Source organism: Corvus moneduloides, chromosome 3 (assembly GCF_009650955.1).
Source record: "Corvus moneduloides isolate bCorMon1 chromosome 3, bCorMon1.pri, whole genome shotgun sequence".
In the NCBI taxonomy this organism is placed as follows: Eukaryota; Metazoa; Chordata; class Aves; order Passeriformes; family Corvidae; genus Corvus; species Corvus moneduloides.
The window spans coordinates 78963621-78981943 of record NC_045478.1 but is presented as its reverse complement, the minus strand read 5'-3'; the positions used below and the strand labels follow the sequence as shown (position 1 = coordinate 78981943).

At 39.9% G+C, this 18323-nt stretch overlaps 1 protein-coding gene across 1 annotated transcript in view; it reads right to left on the bottom strand.

Moving 5' to 3' along the window:
• Nucleotides 1-5865: 5865 nt before the first annotated feature.
• Nucleotides 5866-18323, bottom strand: part of GALNT2 (polypeptide N-acetylgalactosaminyltransferase 2) — a 95260-nt gene continuing 82802 nt past the window's right edge. Inside the window, exons 12-16 of the mRNA XM_032102333.1 lie at nucleotides 15920-16012; nucleotides 15634-15717; nucleotides 13760-13886; nucleotides 10006-10125; nucleotides 5866-8791 (exon numbers count right to left, since the gene is read on the bottom strand). Coding sequence (XP_031958224.1) covers nucleotides 8636-8791; nucleotides 10006-10125; nucleotides 13760-13886; nucleotides 15634-15717; nucleotides 15920-16012 — 580 coding nt within the window. The 3' untranslated portion in view covers nucleotides 5866-8635. The remainder of the gene's footprint in view (nucleotides 8792-10005; nucleotides 10126-13759; nucleotides 13887-15633; nucleotides 15718-15919; nucleotides 16013-18323) is intronic.

Genomic DNA, 18323 nt, shown 5'->3' with positions numbered 1-18323 from the left:
ACAGAAGTATCGTGGTACTGGCATTAGGAAACCAGCAGGGCTGGTTCCAACCAATCCCACAGTGCAGGGGTTCCCAGGGGCAAAAGCCACCTGCCCTTTTTGTCATAATTTCTCTAGCAATGGAGCCCAGGGTGCCCCACCTTAAACCTGGACCCCCTTTGTGCCAGGTGCGGATACCCAGAAACTCATACAAGCCTTTCTCCAGGCACTGCTAACAAAGGTCAAAATTCAGATGCAGAACAAAGATCTTTGCATCCAGGCTAATTGCAAATCCCATGGCATGCTCTCAGAACTCTATATAACTTGTTTTCTTCAGAAGCTCTCAGAGACTGTCCTTAGGGACTTAGGCAATGAAAAGAGCAGAACGTCAAAGATGCCATCTTCTACCAAAGAGACTTTTGAGAATGCAGATTCTATGGGTTTATGTCTGTGGCAGTTTTGGATAGGAATAAAATTCTTTAAATCATGGGGAATTTGGTCCCCAAAGGCACTAAACTGCTATTCACAATAAAATACAAAAATATTTTCCTAATCCTTTCCAGACTCATTTTTTGCCCATACTTCCTCAATGCGAAAGTCTGAAATTTAAAAACTATCTGCAGCCATTTTCTGTTATAATATAAAAATCAACCAGAAACATCTTAACATTTTATGTGAGAGGTTGAGGACACCATTTTGTAAGTAGCAAGAAAAGTAGTTTGAAATGAGAGCTGGAGATGGGATTCTCCACCCAGCACATTAAATACCAGCTGCTTGGTCATTCCTTCTGGGTGTGCTCACCTGGCACTGCCCCTTGGCATGTTCCTGGTGCTGCACTTGCTGTTCTTACCTGCTGTGCTCCAAAGGTGCTCAGTGCATCCATGTGTTGGTCCAGCTTCAGGACACTTCAGCTGGAAAATGGAGCAAGCATGGACCAAAGGATTTGATAACCCAGCAAGCAGTTGCCTAAGGAAAGAACAAAGGAATGGAATTAAAACCGAATAGTATTACCTCCACCTGCCCTTCAAGCTCCCATTAATCTCTGTCTTAGAGACTTCCTGGTGCATGTTTATAAATTTGCATGTTTTACAGCCCTGTTTTCCACTGAAAGGGCTGTCACATCCATGGAGTAATTTTCAACAATATGAAGTGCTTTTGTCTTAAAACTGGTACCTGGCATCTTTTTTTTTTTTTTGCCTTCTCATTCAGTACTTACAAAGAATAGCCATGAGTTAACTCCCTATCCATATACTCCTTACTGCTCATGATCCAACCTCTTCTTGTACAGCCACCCTGCCTTTCCAGCTCAAAACTGGACAATTCTTGCTCCTTGCTGATAAAGGACTTCAGATTTAACAGGGAAAGAAGTGGCCCCTGGCATACACTCTGTGCCACTTGCCTTGTAATTGAGCTGTGTCTATCCCCCTTATTCCATTTTCCCCTATTAAGATTTCCCAGTGTGCTGTGCAAATACTTTGATCCGTTCCAGCACCTAATCCTGTTGTGTAAAATGAGAAGCACAGAGATTCCCAGGTGGACAACCAATTTTTGGGATGTTCCCTGAGCAAACTGACAACCCCTCAAGAGCATCAGTTCTCACCAGCTGCCTGCAAGCACTGTTTGTGGACACCTAGCAGTGTTCTCTTTACTGATTTCATCCAGAAAGATAAACAGCTAAAGGCCCAACATTGATTTACCTTGCCACACTGGATTTGCTGGAAGCCAAGGAAGATGTAACACCCCTCAGGATCACTCAGAGCACTGCCTGGCTGTCTTTCTTACAAAGCCCCAAGAACAACGTGAGTAAGAAGCATCAGTGGGAATCTTACACAAGTAAGAACCATAGGGAACCCCATCCTGTTTTTACTGGAGTTGAGAGAAGGACCTTCACCCCTCATCATCCCTCCATCTGCCTTGAGGACAGCTCAGGGAACAGCTGTAGCAATGTGTGACCTGAAAAACCTGCTTCTGACCTAGTTTAAGGGTTCAGTCTGTACAGGCAAAACTAAAGAAATGGCAGAATCACATTCCAGAAGCTCTGATTCTATGAAAAAATATTTTAAGGAATCAAACATAATTAGCAGACAAATGGCTCACAGTTGAAGCTAGACATTCAGCCTGGAAACAGTTATTCATTAAAACAAACTTATATTGGAAGAGCTGACAAAAGGAGAATTAGATCAGCTGAAGAATAAGATTTCCTAATTCTCAAGTTCATCTGTTTCTCAAGATGTTTAAACTTCCAAATTTTATTTTTAAAAACTAACAATCCTTAAAACTTCTGAAAATTGTAGCCGGTCTTTTACATCTGAGCTCTTGCCAGAGGTCACATCCAAAGAGAAGCTGAGCACTTGGCACAGATACCACTGTTGAAGATGTTACAGCTGATTCTGTAGAGCACAGGATAGCCCCATCTTATTTTCCCTTAAACTATGAATTACTAACTTTGAAATACATTCTAAGCTGCAGCTCTGCATCTGCTTCTCCACGCCCTCTCCCTTTGTGACTCTGCTCTCTTCTGCTTCACTTCTTTTTCATCTTTTCTACCAAGATACCAAGAAGAGTGTGTGTGTGTGTCATTTTCTTTTGAAGCTCCTCCCAAGACAGAAGCCCTGACCGTCACCACCAGTGACCTAAAGATGCCACCCTCTTTCAAATAACTCATTCCACAGGGAAAGGAAGAGCAATGGCTTGATACAATTCTGAAACCAGCTGGCAGAGAGCCTAACACCAGTATGATGTGCTCCATGCCACACAAAGCACAAACTGCACGCAGGGTGGAGCATCTTCCTTCCCCAGATTGTTGACACCAAAGTGTTATGTCCCTTTCTAGCAGGAAACTCCCTGTCAAACACTGGCTTAGTGTTGAAACCAAGACCTTGATGCAAAACTTACAATCTTTTTGTCTCTCTCACCCCCTGTTTCTCCTCTCTTGACACTACAGGTACTGCTGGCTTTAGATATCAGCAGTTTTGGTATAAGTTAGTAGTAGTACTATTATTACTATAGGCACCTCAGCTGCAACACAAACCAGAGCATCCCTCACCTCAGCCTCTCTTACAAAAATGTAAGGCTTGATTTTATGGTCTAGTTAAGCCAAGCTCAAAGGACTTTCAGCTACCAAAAGTAACCACACTTTCTATATTTGGGTTGTTGGTTCTTTTTGTTTGTTTTTGCCAGCCTTCCCTATCTTGTCTTACGGAATGGGCAGAAACAGTATCCCAGGGAGGAGAGGCAGGATCAGCATTCCTTTCTCCCTCCGCAGCAACCAGTAGGCTGGCTCAGCTGAGCACGGAGCTGCCACCAGGAACCCAACCCTTGCTCACTTCAAAAACAACCTTCTGGATGGGAAGAAAGGTGGCACAAAAGTTGAGAAAAGTGTTTTGCAGAAGTGGTGCTCATCACACTACCAGACCACAACAGACCGTCAATAGTAATTTTCTAACCCTGTTTTTACCAGACTACCAAAGGTGACCGTTAATTAATACAGGTTTGGCAGAAAGATGCTTGCTACTTCCAGATCCTTTCTAATTAAAAAAACACCTCAGAAAATCCTTGGATTAAAAACATCTGCTGGGTAGAAATAGGAACTTGAAATCAAACAGATCCCTCTTTCTGCATACAGAGCAGCAACATGCTGCTGTGCTGCAAGAAATCAAGTCAAGTCAAATCAAAAGGGTATTTTGCACCCATTCAGACCTCTTGGAGGGCTGTAGAGAGAACATCTGTGGACTGACTTTATTCTCGATTTTTAAGCTTGATTACTAGCACATCTTAAAATAGCTGCTGGATGCTAAGCTGTAAATAAAATGTGAAGGCTAACAAAAGATGCAACCCTGACATTTGTGCTCATTCTGTAATCATGGCTTATTATCCCAGAGGTTTTTTCAGTGACTTCATTCACTTGAAACGATTCTGTAGAGGAACAAGCCTCTTGCTAGAGCATCCTGTAAGAAGTTATTGCTATGAAATTATTCACTGTACTTCAGGCTTGAAGGAGGACACGGGTGATGCCTGCATGCCACTCAGGGCCACATAAATTCATAAAGCATCTACATTTAAAATAAACCTAAGTAAGGCAAAGGAGATGTTGGTATTTGTATACAAAAATTAAACATCTTAAAATAACTATGGTTATGGCAGTAACACCCCAGAAAGGAACTGGGCAATGTTCTATAGGATCCACTTTAAACAAGACAACAGCCCTTACCTCAGGCAGGTTACAGCCTTTTAATCTCTCCCAATATTCAGCTTCCTTTTTTCCAAACAGAGACAGGCATCTTCTTGAAAATTCAGGATTTAAAATGCTTTTGTTAATCCACAAAGAGTAAAGCTTAAACATTCCCTTATAAAAGCAGTATAGACATCTGCTTTTATGCACAGTGACAAGCAAGCAGAGTAAACCCATGCATGAAAAACTGCTAAAAAGCATAACCTGAATTTCCAGAAAATGAATGGGAAACTTTTTTTCAGATCTATGTACTCAGGTAACATGGCAACAAGGGAGTTCTGGTCAGCAGTAATGCAAAAGTTGCTGGATGGTTCATTCAGTCCTGCTACTTACACTAGGAAGTGAACTGAGAACAATACACACAGGAAACACGGAAGACTCTAGGCAGAGACATAACAGACTCCTACATTTAACACTGGATTAGATTAAAAGCTTCTATTGCTTTTATTTTTCCTGTTGTAATTATCTTTCAGTATCACCTGCCAGCTCCCAGGTGTTAAAGGGCATTTAAGATAGAGAATCCTCATTTGAATACTCAGATATAATCTGCAGATGCAAAACTGTTCCTTTTGTTTACTGCAGCTTGACAAGGCCATTTTATTTTTGCCAGCCATTAATATTAAAGACCTATTTCCTTGATTTAATTCAGATTTTGAAAGTCACTGACTTCTGCTACAGAGAGAAAGTTTGTACCCAAGACTTCTCCTTTCCCACAGGTTGCTAGGCAAAACTCTTCCTGTCAGTACAATTAAAAGAGTGGAAGTGTTTCACTCTTTCTGATAGATGCTTCTGTAGGTTCTGCTGGCTGATTGTGCCCTTGGGGCTGACTGCAAAGCTGAGTTTCTTAGACCAGGAACAAAGAACCTAGCCCTGTATGCCCTGGAGTGGGAAAGAATGATGTGCCCCAAAAGCTGATCTGTGGCATCTCTGAGGCTGGACAGATCACAGATGAGATTTTTGGAGCACTGTCCCATCTCCATCTCACTTAGCTTGCAGCCCAGCTCTGCCAAGGGGATGCCAGGCCATGCCTTGTTGGCAGCCCCATTTCCTCTTACAGCAGCAGGAAAACTGAAAATTCTCCTTTTGCAGCTCCCCATCACTTCCCATGCAGGATTTGCTCCCTCCCCAGCTGTCTTGGTGAAGTCTCATCTGCAAACTCTCTAAACTAGACCAGTGGAGTGTTTGCCCCCTAAAAAACCTTTATTTAAAAAAGTATATTTTTGTTTAAATATGAAGTATTTACAATCTATCACCTCGTGCAGCACAGGCACCTGAATGCCCCCCCTGCACAAGAGAGAGCAGGGGGACAGCACGAGCCCATGAGCACAGGCACCCCGAGGGGCTGAGAGCTGCAGCTGTTCCCGGCCCTGGCACAGGGATTGCTGGGAGCAAGGAGAGGCACAGCAGGAATCTCCAGAAGCCCAGGCCTAGAGGGGCAGGAGGGTGACAATATGTTTTAAGGTGACTATACAGTCAGCATTAACCTTCTCTCCTCAGTGTAACACAGCTTCTAAAATTTCTTCAAAATTATAATATTAAATACAAACAAAATCTCTTTTCTTAAATACAAATATACACCCACATATACACACTTTTAGAACAGGAACTTTATGAAGCAACTAAGTGAAATTAAGTGTTTGAAAACTACTTCAATCTACAAGCTCCAGGCAGACTTTTACTGGCTTTACTCGGTTCTATTAACCAGCACACACTTATCTATAAAGCGTTCTTCTTTATTTAAGTTAAACAAATTTTCAAGGATGGTTTCCATCTATAAAATGAACAAGTACAAGCTCTGTACAGCAGACTTTTTAAACCAACTGAAAAAAACAGTTTCCAAACTATGTTTTGAAAATCTGCAAAATAAACAGTATCACCATTCTTGTTTTGAAGATGGTAAGAAAAGTTCTCAGGAGACTCCATCACAATTTGCTTCAAGGGCTCTTAATTTGTCTTTCAAATGGGTGAATTTCTTCAGCATTAAAAACCCCTAAAATCACAGTAAGTAACTTTGGCACACTGTCATGTAAACATAACAAAAGGATACCACTTCTTGTCTATTCTCTCCAAGAAAAGCTCCTATATTAAAACCCCTATGCACAGCATCCATGGGGAATTACTGAAAAATTATTCCTACTTTATGAATGTTGTTGTCATTAAAGACTTAAGAGATGAAATATGGATTTTTAAAATATTGTTACTACCAATTTTGATTCAGAGATAAGAGGCAGGTCAGTACTGAGAGTTGCAGCTGCTGATTTCAGTTAGTACTGCCCTTAATTTGATCAAAGCTGCAAGTGGAAATACGTCCATGGTTGAAGCTGAGTGGTTGGGTTTTTTAATTTCCTTTTAAATTCTGTTTTTCAAAGCCTCAAACAACTGGCTTGCTGCTGAGCTCATATTTCAGCATTTGTTTTCCAAAACATGAAGGCATCTATTGCTATGTTTATGAAACACGTTCTTCAAGTTCTCAGCTAGGTTAAAAGGCTACAGGGAGAGACTAAAAGCTGAAAATAGTTTATCCACTGTCTGGCCTTTAAAACAGGCAAGTTTTGGAGAAAGTGGATTGTGGATAAGCAGAGAAAGAGTATTAATTATTCATTTAAAAAAGTCAGATGATGATGGATGGGTAAAATTGGATTTAATGGCCCCATCCAAAAGGTAAGCAGGTACCTGCAGGTCATAACACAGACACACAAGGTATCTATGGGCACACAGACTGGCACAGTAAAGCCATGTTGCCCACGAGAGTACCATCTCTACACCTGATGCATAGGTACAGCCAAGGGAAAATGAAAAATCAGGAACTACTCTACTTCCAGGACAAAGGAAGAGGGGGACTGTACCAGCATACTACAGTACAGCAGATGTTTTTCATCTCCTTATGATCAACCCTTTTATTTTTCCAAGATCCATCATCTTTCCAAAACCACTTCCTGGCATGCCATGTCTGCACTGATTTTTGTCAATGCTGTCTCGCTTATTAATAGTTATTTACTTTCCTTCTTGCTTTAAAAGCTCATTGAAGCATTTGCTTTTAATAAAAAAGTATATAGTCTATGCAAACATAAGAAAGGACAGGTCAAAGCTGGGGTTACCTTTGACAGTATTGTTTTATAAAATTGACATCAGCTGGACTGAAGCTGCAGAATGCACAAGTTCTATGGTTAAAAACACATAGGCTATGCAGGTATCCAGGCTGATTCCCAGAGTCAAGCCTGAATCCATTCAAAAGCTACATTTAAAGAAACAAAATGGAGGAAAATTTCCCAGTAGTAGGCCTATAAATTACCAAGTGCAATTCAGAGATATTACACAGCTCATCCTTGCAAATTAAAATTCAGATCTTGTGCTGTCATCAGTGGTGGTACAATTCTAACTTATTTCCACAACTCAAAAGGGGAGTTTAAGACAAATTTTTCTCATTAGGGCCCCAGAATAAAACTGTGCTGAACCAACATGGCTGCACAAAAGCTCTGTGCAGTCTACATAATTTTGTAACTAAGGAAGAAATCTTTTAAAGACAAAGTACTACAGAAATGATCAACACAAATATCAAGTACAGGTTTAACGTTATCCAGAGCACAGGTGATGAATTCCCAAGTTGGAGCAATCATCTGGGCAGATGCATTGACTTCCTCTGCTATTTTCTTTCTCCTCCTGAGTTTCATGATCTCCAGCGATGGTGAAGTGTTAAGAAGTAGATCCAGTTTGCAAAGCAAAAGCATCCAGTGTTAGCACGGACATCATACCCAGCAGCACAAAATCCGCACCCTCAGTTTCTCTCTCCTAGCACTCCAAGCCAATTTCTGGTTATACATATGTCAATCACTTTGTTGATAATTATAGGATGATGAAAACGGATACAAATCATTGGGAGCTGACAATATATATACTTTCATATATTTATATTTAGAGTCCGTCATAGAAAAGTTCATATTCAAATTACCAAGTACACACAGGAGAAAAAAAAAAACTTCAAAATGACACTTCTGGTTCTGGAAATGACAAACCATGACTTCTATTCCAATGGAGTTTTCAAATGACCTTCTCCTAGTAATTTTTCCCACCCTCCCTCCCACACTCTGTTCCCCCACAGATGTTTCTTCAGATCCTTTTGTTTATAATACGTCAGTTGTTCCTAGAGTTAATTATCTGCTGTGCAAGTAGTAGCTGAAGACAAAAAGGAACAGTTGAAGTCTGCAGCACAATTCCTTCATCATGTGAAGTAATGCTCAGTGACATCTTTGCAGTGCTCCGAGTCCCCTGAATCCCTGGTGTCTGCTTCAGCACTCTACTTTCAGATAAAGGTGGAATACTGAGGTATATAAGTTCCGTGGAAAGTTTTAAGAAATACATCAGTAATTCAATCAAAACTTTGCCCAATGTTTTTCAGTTGAAACAGCATTTTGCTTGTAAGTCCTTCTACTGTTGCAGATTAAGTGTGAATTTCCACTGCTGTGACAAAGAAGGATTGCAGATCTCAACGGTGAGACCACCATTTTTGGCATTTCGGCTGTCTAGACAGAGGTTGCTGCCAACGTGCCTCAGTTTAGAATTGCTTTCAATTTGTTCCCATTTCTGGAAGAGAAAATACAGTTATTGACCTGGAAAAGCAGGAAAAGGAAGAATTCTACATCCTGTCCTTTGAAGTCTTCATAAGCCTCCCTGGCTTGTGCCTGGAAAGCTGTAAAAACTGCAATAATAGGAGCAGTTTAGATGATTCTTGAGTAAGAGCATGTAAGTTCTGGGAAGCCTTGCCAAAACAGCTGTTCTTTCAGCTAACACTCAGCAAGACACAGAATACACCAACACATTTCCCTCTAGTTCAGAGCTTCTCAAATACAATGTCCCACAGTTATCTGTGTGACACTTTTGGTCTGAAGAAAAAAAAATGAGAACCAAAATCCATCCACGTACCACTACAATACTGAGCACAGAGAAGTAAGAAGCACATTCGCTGTAGACAACTTTACAGAAATCCAGACATTTGTCAGACACCTTTCAATTCTACAGAAGACAACCAATCTGTGCTGTCAAAAGTTCTTTGTCCAAGATGATGTCAATGACAGAATAAATCCCAAATACAGGATTTTTTTTTCTTAAAGGGGGTGGTTTCTCTTGTATGTCTACCATATTATGCCTGTAAACCTTATCAAGAAAATCTTGCTTCCTTAGTTTCCTTTTCTGAAGAGTGGCAAGAATATTCCTTCCCTCATCAACAAACAGTGTTTCAGTTACCTCTCTGCAAAAACAGAGATACAGAAGCAAGGAAGCTGGCAGATGATCAGAACTGATGACTGAGCTGAAAGAGATGAGCTGTTGTATGACTACATCAAAAAGATGGTATGACTCTGCAAATGTGATTTTCCTCAGGCATGGGAAATAGATGAAGTTACAATGATGCATTGATAAAAATGAATTTAAGGAGTCTAGTGACTGCTATGAAGAGGCTACAACAGAAAAGAAGGAAAGCCAAACCACATTCTTCTGAGACACAGAATATATAATACTCAAACTTCACTAAGACCTTTCAAAAAGACATTGTGGAATATATAAACTCTTTCAGAAGACACAAATGGCAGTTAAACACTGTTATATATCAGTGGGTGAAACCTTTACATAAGGGCCCTGTTGGGATAAAGCTTATTCTGCCTTTATGACATCATAAATTCCAGCTTTACACACACAAGCAGTAAAAGTAGAGCCTATAGAAGGTCTGATCACCAGTGCATGGTTTATTCACCATCCTTGTTTTCCCCACTGTTTGCAGAGTGCAATCACGACATACTAACCTGTCTGCTGTCGTTTTCCCTACAGCCCTGAAGTTTTATTAGTGAACCAGGTGCTCTGTCCACAACAGTAAGGCACAAATCCATGTGTTTCACTGACTTGTCCTTTGTTAAGGCCCATTCCTACAAAAACGAAGAAACAAAAAGTGTACAAAGTTGTGTATGTTAACACATGCTATCTCTGCATATACAGCACAAGTTAAAATCCTACAAATAGCTATGTGCAAGCATTAGAACAGTTCATTGCTTCCCACAAGGCAGGAAAGAAAAAGTCCATTTAAATACAGTAATTCCAATTGCTTCAGTGTCCCCAGATCAGCTCTGGGCTGAGCTGGCTCTTTGCTCCCTCTGCTGGCTTCACACAGCTGCTGCGGGCAGCCACACAGGGTCTCGCGGAAATTATTTCTCCAACTGCTTATTTAGTTAGATGTTTATTTTTATATATGTGTGCGTATTACACCTTTCCCCTGTCTTCTATGTGGAAGGATTTCTACATATATATATATATATAAAAATATAAAATTATATACATAAAAACCCTAAAAGCTTGGTCTGCAGCATCACCGGCCACCCTGGCCACACACTGAACAAAGCATATGGACCACAGTGAGGAAACAGCAGTTCCTAATACAATAGAGACCACTAGAAAGCAATACACAAGAGGGGTAGAGAGAATGTTCCCTCCCATCCAAGGCATGATGTACAACAGCACCTCCTTTAAATGTATTTAACTATGCAACTCCTAAAGAGAGAGCAAAGAAAAGCTGTTCTGTATGCACTGCTGCCCAGCTTGTTTGATCTCAGCATCTTTTCACACAGAGCCTGATCTTGCACTGATGTTCAGACCCTCTCCATATGCCTTTCTCCTTTTAAGTTTGGTCTCCAGGGTCCAAATTGGTCTCCATATGTCTAACTATCCTTTGAGGAAAGAAGCCACTGGATTAAAGCCAGGCTAATTATCCAAATCACACTTATAAACTACTTAAAATGGCATGATTAGCTTCTCTCAAGCAACTAAAGAGGATTTAGAGTTGTATAATACAAAACCCTAGACATACAGGGCCAAGCCGGTATGTTAAAAAACATTTAAATGTTATTTTTCATGTAACCGTGTTTCAGAAATAAAATAAATGTAGAATTACTTTGAAACTCAGGGGATTTAACAATTATTAAATCTCTTTGGGAAGAGATGCTCAGGACACTGTCAGAACTTGCAACCCAAGAGAGTTCAAGAAATCACAATCGTACAGGTCCCAAGTCACTGGATGGGTACCATATTCTGCAAGTACCAGAATGATGACAACTGTGGAAAACAAAGCAAAGCCAGGACAAATCTGTGCATCCCTTTATTTGTCTTCCAAACGCTTAAGCTGATAACTTCTCCTTTTACTCTCTATATGTTGAACTCAAATGACAGCAAAATTACTTCTCAGTTCTGTCCAGTTTGTAAGATGCCAACAAGAACCATTAATATATAATAAATTAATAGCCACTTTTTTAGCCACAACTAAAGGAACGGACCAAGTTATTTCCAGAGCTTATCAGGAATTACAAATGGCCCTGAACCCTTTCCTTGTAAGATTTATACTGAAAAATGACAGTTGAAAATACTACCAGGGATGTAGTAAAACTTGTCTGAGAACCCTGCAGTCAGAGCTAGAACCTTGAAATTATTGCCTTTATACATCTCCACCTTTCCATCAAAAGGCTGCATGAGCCCCAGCCACAACAGAAATCATGCAAGAAATCATTTAAAAGCCAAAGATACAGCTGCTTCATAAAAGCTCCAAGCTCTGTTGCTAGAAACATCCACATGAGGGCCCTTCATGTTACGAGACACAGATGCTTTCCTCCACTGGTCAGTAACTATGACTATAATGGAGATAAGACAGAACAAGTTCCATTATACCAGAGGAAAAGAAAAATTGCAAGCAGTGTATATGCTCAGGGCACAGCCTGGAAACTGGACAGCTTTATGCAAAAATTGGAATATCTCAAAAAATCTGTGTCAAATCAGAAATAAAAAGTTAGTAGAATACAACTAACCTGAAATCTTCCCCTTGCACCTAAGTGCATTTGGTTTTACCTTTAGCTACTCTACATACTATCAAATGTACCACAATCTATTCAGCCCTTTGGAGGTGCACAGCTGCCACTGAGTTCTACCAGCCTGGGGAGGGGAGAGCAGGGGAAAAGGGGGGCAGAAATCCCATTTTTGCTTGGGTTTTGCATTTTAAGTTGTGTTGAACATAAGCCAGAGTACACTCTTCAAGTACAGGAGAAGATTGCCACAGCCTATAATATCCGAGTGCTCTTAACTCCCCAAAAAACCTCTTGATAAGAATAAGGTGCAAAACACAAAGTACAGATTAAAAGACTGTGGTTTGTTCCCTATCCCTCTACTCCCATGCTGTTATTTCTTTTCAACCCAATATGAGTTCTGCCTGGACATAAAACCTGGTTTTGACCCATCCTGCTTCTTAAGCTGTCTGAATGTCCTCTCAAAGGTATTTGTTCAGAGCAAGTGCATACTGGCTTGTCAAGGTCAGTGCCACAGAAGAAACAACACAGAAAGAAGAGGGTCAGATTCAGGGGAGGGGAGTTGGAAAGAGAAAAATAACTTTGTGTATCTATAAAGAATACACAACATCAGCAGAAAATTCTAAGATTTCTGCTCCATGGCACTTATGACACGTCTACCCCTTCTCCCAAAAAATCCCCTGTGGTTTCTGAAAAGATGAGGGTACTTTCATAAAGGTAATTGAAAGATCCTCCACAGACAAATTCTCTTTAATGATAGGGAAAGGAGGCATTTCTCACACGTTGATTTGAAAGAATTGTCATCATACATCTTCTGGGAAATTACTTTATTTTAGGCTTCATCTTATTTTAGGGTTTTCCCATTCTAATTTAAATTAGAGCAAACTTCTGACAGTCATTCAATAGTAGTTTTTAATTGGTCAGCCTTCTATTTTAACAGCTGTACTTGACACATTAATATTACATTTGATTTAAAGTCAGGTTTAATCTGACAAGGATTTAGTGACAAAGCAGCACACAAAGCAGTGAGAACCTTTGTATTTCATGAATGATAACTAAGTCACAACTGCATAAATAGATTCTTTGAAATAATTAATGCTCTCATTTACAGATCTGACACATTTGCAATTAGTTTAGGAGTAGGATTAGAAAGGATTTGTTAAAACACTCCCCTTTCTGTGAGTGAACATCTAGGCACCTCTGTTTTCTAGAAGAGCCAAATGGAGATTTATGACAGATTTTTTTATACTCCACTACTGCAAACTGTAAAGGACTAATAGGGAAGCACAGCAAAGCATTTATTTTGCTGACCCTAGGCCATATGCTTAAAGCAACCCAAATATTTTCTTAAGTAAAAATCACCCCCAAAAATCAAACACACTATTTCATTGAAAAAAGCTTTCTATGCAACTACAAAACCCCTGGGAAGGAAGTTATGGCCTCTAGTGCAAAAGCAAATGTTAATAGTGACAAAGGAAGGGGATAATGTGATGCTCACTGAATGAATCTCTGGGCTCAGATTCCTCATCCTGAAAATGCAAAATTATATTTGAGGGAGAAGCTATTTAGCCAATCTGTTACAACAACTGATCTGCTGCTTTGGATTCATCTTTCCCTCACCAGTACACAGTAAACTGCTTGAGTTAAAAAGTTTAGCTTCACTTTCTTTCTTTTGTTTAAGACTTCCTGTAGAAAATGAAATTAATGGCATACAGACCTGGTTTCCCCCGGCATTATGACATTCATAAACTCCAACAACACCATCTGCAAAATGGCCCAAAGTGTCAAGGCAATTGGTACCCTGCTGCAAAGCCCCAAAGGCTATATCTTGATGATCAGGTACCCTGAAACAAAACCAGAAATATCTGCTTAATTCAGTTCGGGGTTTGTTTGGGAAGTTTTTTTCAGGTCTTTTTTTAAACTCCTTGTTTGTAAAAATACTCAGAGTATTTTTAAGATGAGAGGTTAAGGATGAGTGATGACTATTATCTGGAAATCGCAATCATCATTTGAGGGGAGGCAACTACCTAATCATGAATTGTTCCAGCATGAGTAAACTTGCAAGCTTACCACAGAGTACTAGAAGACTTATACCAGAGAAGGAGGATGAGCATAAAAACTCAGCACAAAAATCAAATTTAAGATGACTTATCATCATTTAAAGTGACTCAAAGCTGAATGTTATCAGTTAGGTCATCAAGTCCTTTTGTCTTTTCAGGCAACATAGCTTGTGGCAGAAATAGGACACTACATTTTTCTCAGACTGTTTTTACTGAAATGTTAAAATGGGGGTTAGGAATTATAAAAAAAAAAAAAGAACCAAAGTTTTTCTGATATATTATTTTCTCACGGTTGCACACTCCTAGCATGGAAACACCTAGGCAAGTCCATTCAGCAAAGTACAGTTGAGGGTAGAGCCTATGAGTTCATGTCTAACAGTGAAACAAGGGCATATCAGAGCTTTTAAAAACTTCAGACCATATTATGAGAATAATAATCCAACCCAGCAGAATGACCACATGAGGGATGGCAGAATAAGACAAAATTACATGTAAGTAATGCTTATGGTAGCACATTTTCCAGGAGATACATTTTTTCTGATGAATTAGACAAAACCAAATATCTTCTGGCACTTCTAAGAGAAAATAAAGGAAAACTTACTTCCTCAGTATCATCCTGGTTTATGAGACTTGTTAGTATGTGTGTCTGTACATGTTGCACTGGGGCTGTAATAGCTGGTGGTGCTTTTGCATCTCAAGTCTGTATGTCACTAGCAGTTACCTTTCACCACTGACATGAAGTGCCCCCAGGAAAAAAACCTCAAGTATTCTTACAAGCTACACACAGTATCTTACACCACTGCACTACCAATATTAGGTTGGCAGACTAGTCAGACTAGTTTATGGGCTCAGATCTGACCAACATACTTCTTAATGGGTTATTTAACCAAAATCTTTCTACCCTTTCAAAAAGTATTTCTCTTCAAGGATTTTTCATTAGTTAGGATGCATTCATGTTACAGAAACTGTTAGAAGTGTTATCCCTCATTTCCCTCTTCTCAGCCCTTCCCAAAAGTCAGTGATTATTCAGTGACAAGAGAAAAGGAGAGAAGGAGGAGCACAAGACTCAGCTTTTCAGAGTCTTAGGCATCTACCCTTGTCTGCCAAACATACAAGGCCCTCTTGGCTGCTGACTGTCATCATTTGTACTGCAATGAGATTCAGTCTCCTCACTTAACTACACGTGCTTATGCAAAGGCAAAAGCTTTAAAAGGATGACAACAGGATACAGAACATGTGCTTTTGAGCAAATAGCTTGTGTAGGAGACTAGCTTCAGGCTCAGGTAAGCTGAGTCCTTTGGAGACTGTTCTCTAAAATACTACAGCTGTAGAAAAAGAAGCTAACTAGGTAAAAATGACTCTTTAAGAACAGAATTAATAAAAAAAGCCAATAAACCTGCATGAGGCATTGCATTCACAGATAAAGTAAAACACACCCTTTACATCCAAGGATGGAGAAAGAGAAACCAGTAATTTCTGGGGAGGGCAAAAAAGAAAACTCCATATGAACTCTGTTTCAGCCGAAACTCACCGTAACTCAGGATAAACATTTTCAAGATACCACTTAAAGGGTTTGCAGCTAAGTCTCTTTCTGAGTTCCATTCGGCTTTGAATACTAGAGAAAAAGAAAAAAGGAGTTTGCAAAAATCAGCCTGTTGTCTTCATATATTTTATGGAATACACAGAAAACTCAAGAACAGTACAACTGTAGAAATATATCCCAAAGAGACAACACTGGATTTAGCACTGCTTTCACCTCAGAAGGTGCTGTCTCATGAAGAATAAACAAATAGGGCAAAGAAGCACTTGTGACTTACTTGCCATAAGGTACATTCCTGGCTGAAGGCACTGCTGCATAATAGAAATTTTTATACTCATCCATCCAGACTTCTGCTGCCCTGCGTGTATTTCTAGGGACAATGATATGAAACACATGGGTTATATTTTCTCTAGGTGCAATTAAACCATGCAATTTTTCCTCAGGTTGATTTTAATTCTTCCCAGTACTACATGGTCAGCTGCCTCAAGCCAGGCAGAAGAGACCCTAATAAAAGACCCAAGTAATAGAAAACCATTAGAGAGTAACATAACTGAAATCAATGCATTTATAACGAAGTTTTTGTCTTTTCCCCAGTCATCACTGCTTCTGGTTTTCATCCAGAATTTAACACACATATTTCAGTTCTTCCTGCAAATTGCATGGAATTTATTAGGTTGATGTTTGGTTGATCTTTTTATAAGAGTAACTTGACAGAAGACAAATTCAGTGAGTGTTCACCTGGATAAAGCAAGCTAATTTGGAACATAAAAATCTCAACAACTGGCAATATTTAATAATGTCTTTTACATTTTTGAAAACAGATGTGCTAACACGGCAAGACATTTTCAGGCTTCATCCTATTCCTACCAGTACAGCATTCGAAGTTCCAAAAAGACACAAACTGTCTCAACATTTAAGGCTATGAACCAAACAAGTCTTCTGTAGCTGAGGTAAGAGGAAACACAGCAATCAGAAAATATTTTAAATGTTTTAAAATTTGAGATTGATTATTGTAATAAATGTGAAAAAACCACTAACCCAGATGTTTCACTTCTAATCAAACACATCTCTAAAATTCCTGCATTTATGTAAGTGGTGTCTTTAAATTTTCTTTTGGACTGCAAGAGGGTCCAATGGCTTTTTCCCTCCCCTGGCTTCCACATAAAATTCATTTACTTCTATTGTTTATAGCTTCATGCTTAGAAAATTAAGTCTTATTTCAGTTGCAACTACCATGCTCTGAAGCTTATTTTACATTGGCAGAAAGTTCGTCTAAAGCAACTGGAGTGAACTCAGTCAGCCAATAACTTCTTTAATACGATTTTCCAATTCCAAAGACAAAACATAGTCAGGATGAAGTGAGGAGGCTTGCAGGCTGCTGAGAAAAAAGGATGTGGGGAATAAAAATGTTACAAGACAAACCCGAATAATTTTTTTGTTTGAGGACTGATTTTTTTTCTTGCAGAGATTCCTCTAGTTTTTTGTAGGCAAAATCGCACTCAGTCCAGGTCAGAAGCTATGTGAACGTACCCTCACCTGCAGTCTCTCAGGCCTGTGTGCGTGTCAGTCACTCAGCCCCTCTTGTCTGCTCAGCAACCAGCTTGGCTGCCCACAGGCCAAACAGATTTTGGTGGTGGGAGAGGAACTACTTAGTTTGCCACGGTTTAATGACTTCCAAGGTGCTTTCAAGGCCAGAATGCCTGCCTGTATCCCACTGCCCCATACTCGGGGATTAAGAACAGCTCAGGCTGAGTGTGACACAACTATGGGCACGGTGTAGATGCTGAGAACTGCCTGAACTAGCAAGGCCCTGAAGAACTCAGGGTGCTGAGGAACACAGCATGGGGTGCACCTAATGCTGAGCCAGTTAATGAAAGAGCACGGAGAGATCAGAGGCAGCTTTGCTTGGAGCAGACTGGGGCCTGCAAGGCTCACTGGCTCATCTGGAGTGCTGTGTGAAGGCAGCACCTACTGGTCACACAAATCCTGCTGGACACAAGCTGTACCTGCCCACATCACATGGCCAGGACATTCAGTGTCTCATCCAAAATTTCCAACCTGTGTAGGCTGCCAAAAGGCCACGCATACTGATGAGTCAGCTAAAAATAGAGCAGTCCAGAACAAACTGCTTACAGCCAAGAGATAGACAATGGCATAAGCCAACATGTCCCAACTGTGCCACTAGCACAGATCCCATGCACCAAATTTCTTGGCGCCATGGTCCCACACACATCTGTATTATAATATCTGTATTACACAGATATCTGATTACCTAAGGTTTCATATTCTCTCATTGCTGAAATTGATTTTAAGGCATCCCATTATATCAGTCTGACATCCAAGAAAGCTATTTACAGCACAAGAAAAATCAGCATCTTGGCAACACTCCAAAGATGGGAAAACTGCACAGTATATTCATACATTTATTCACTTTTATTAACCATGCTCCTTGTTATGACACTGTCATTTCAAAACCTCATTAAACTAAACCAGTTGCATCCTAAGATTACATAATGCAGTTGGAAAGGCAAATCTTTCTACTCTCCTGATGCACCCTATAAATGTTGCAACAGAGATATTATGTATTGAGGATATTTCATTGCTAGCTTTTGTGTTCACATAAATACTATTATTCATTTTTCACTGCAGCATAAAAACCACAAAGAATGGGTAAAAAGAAG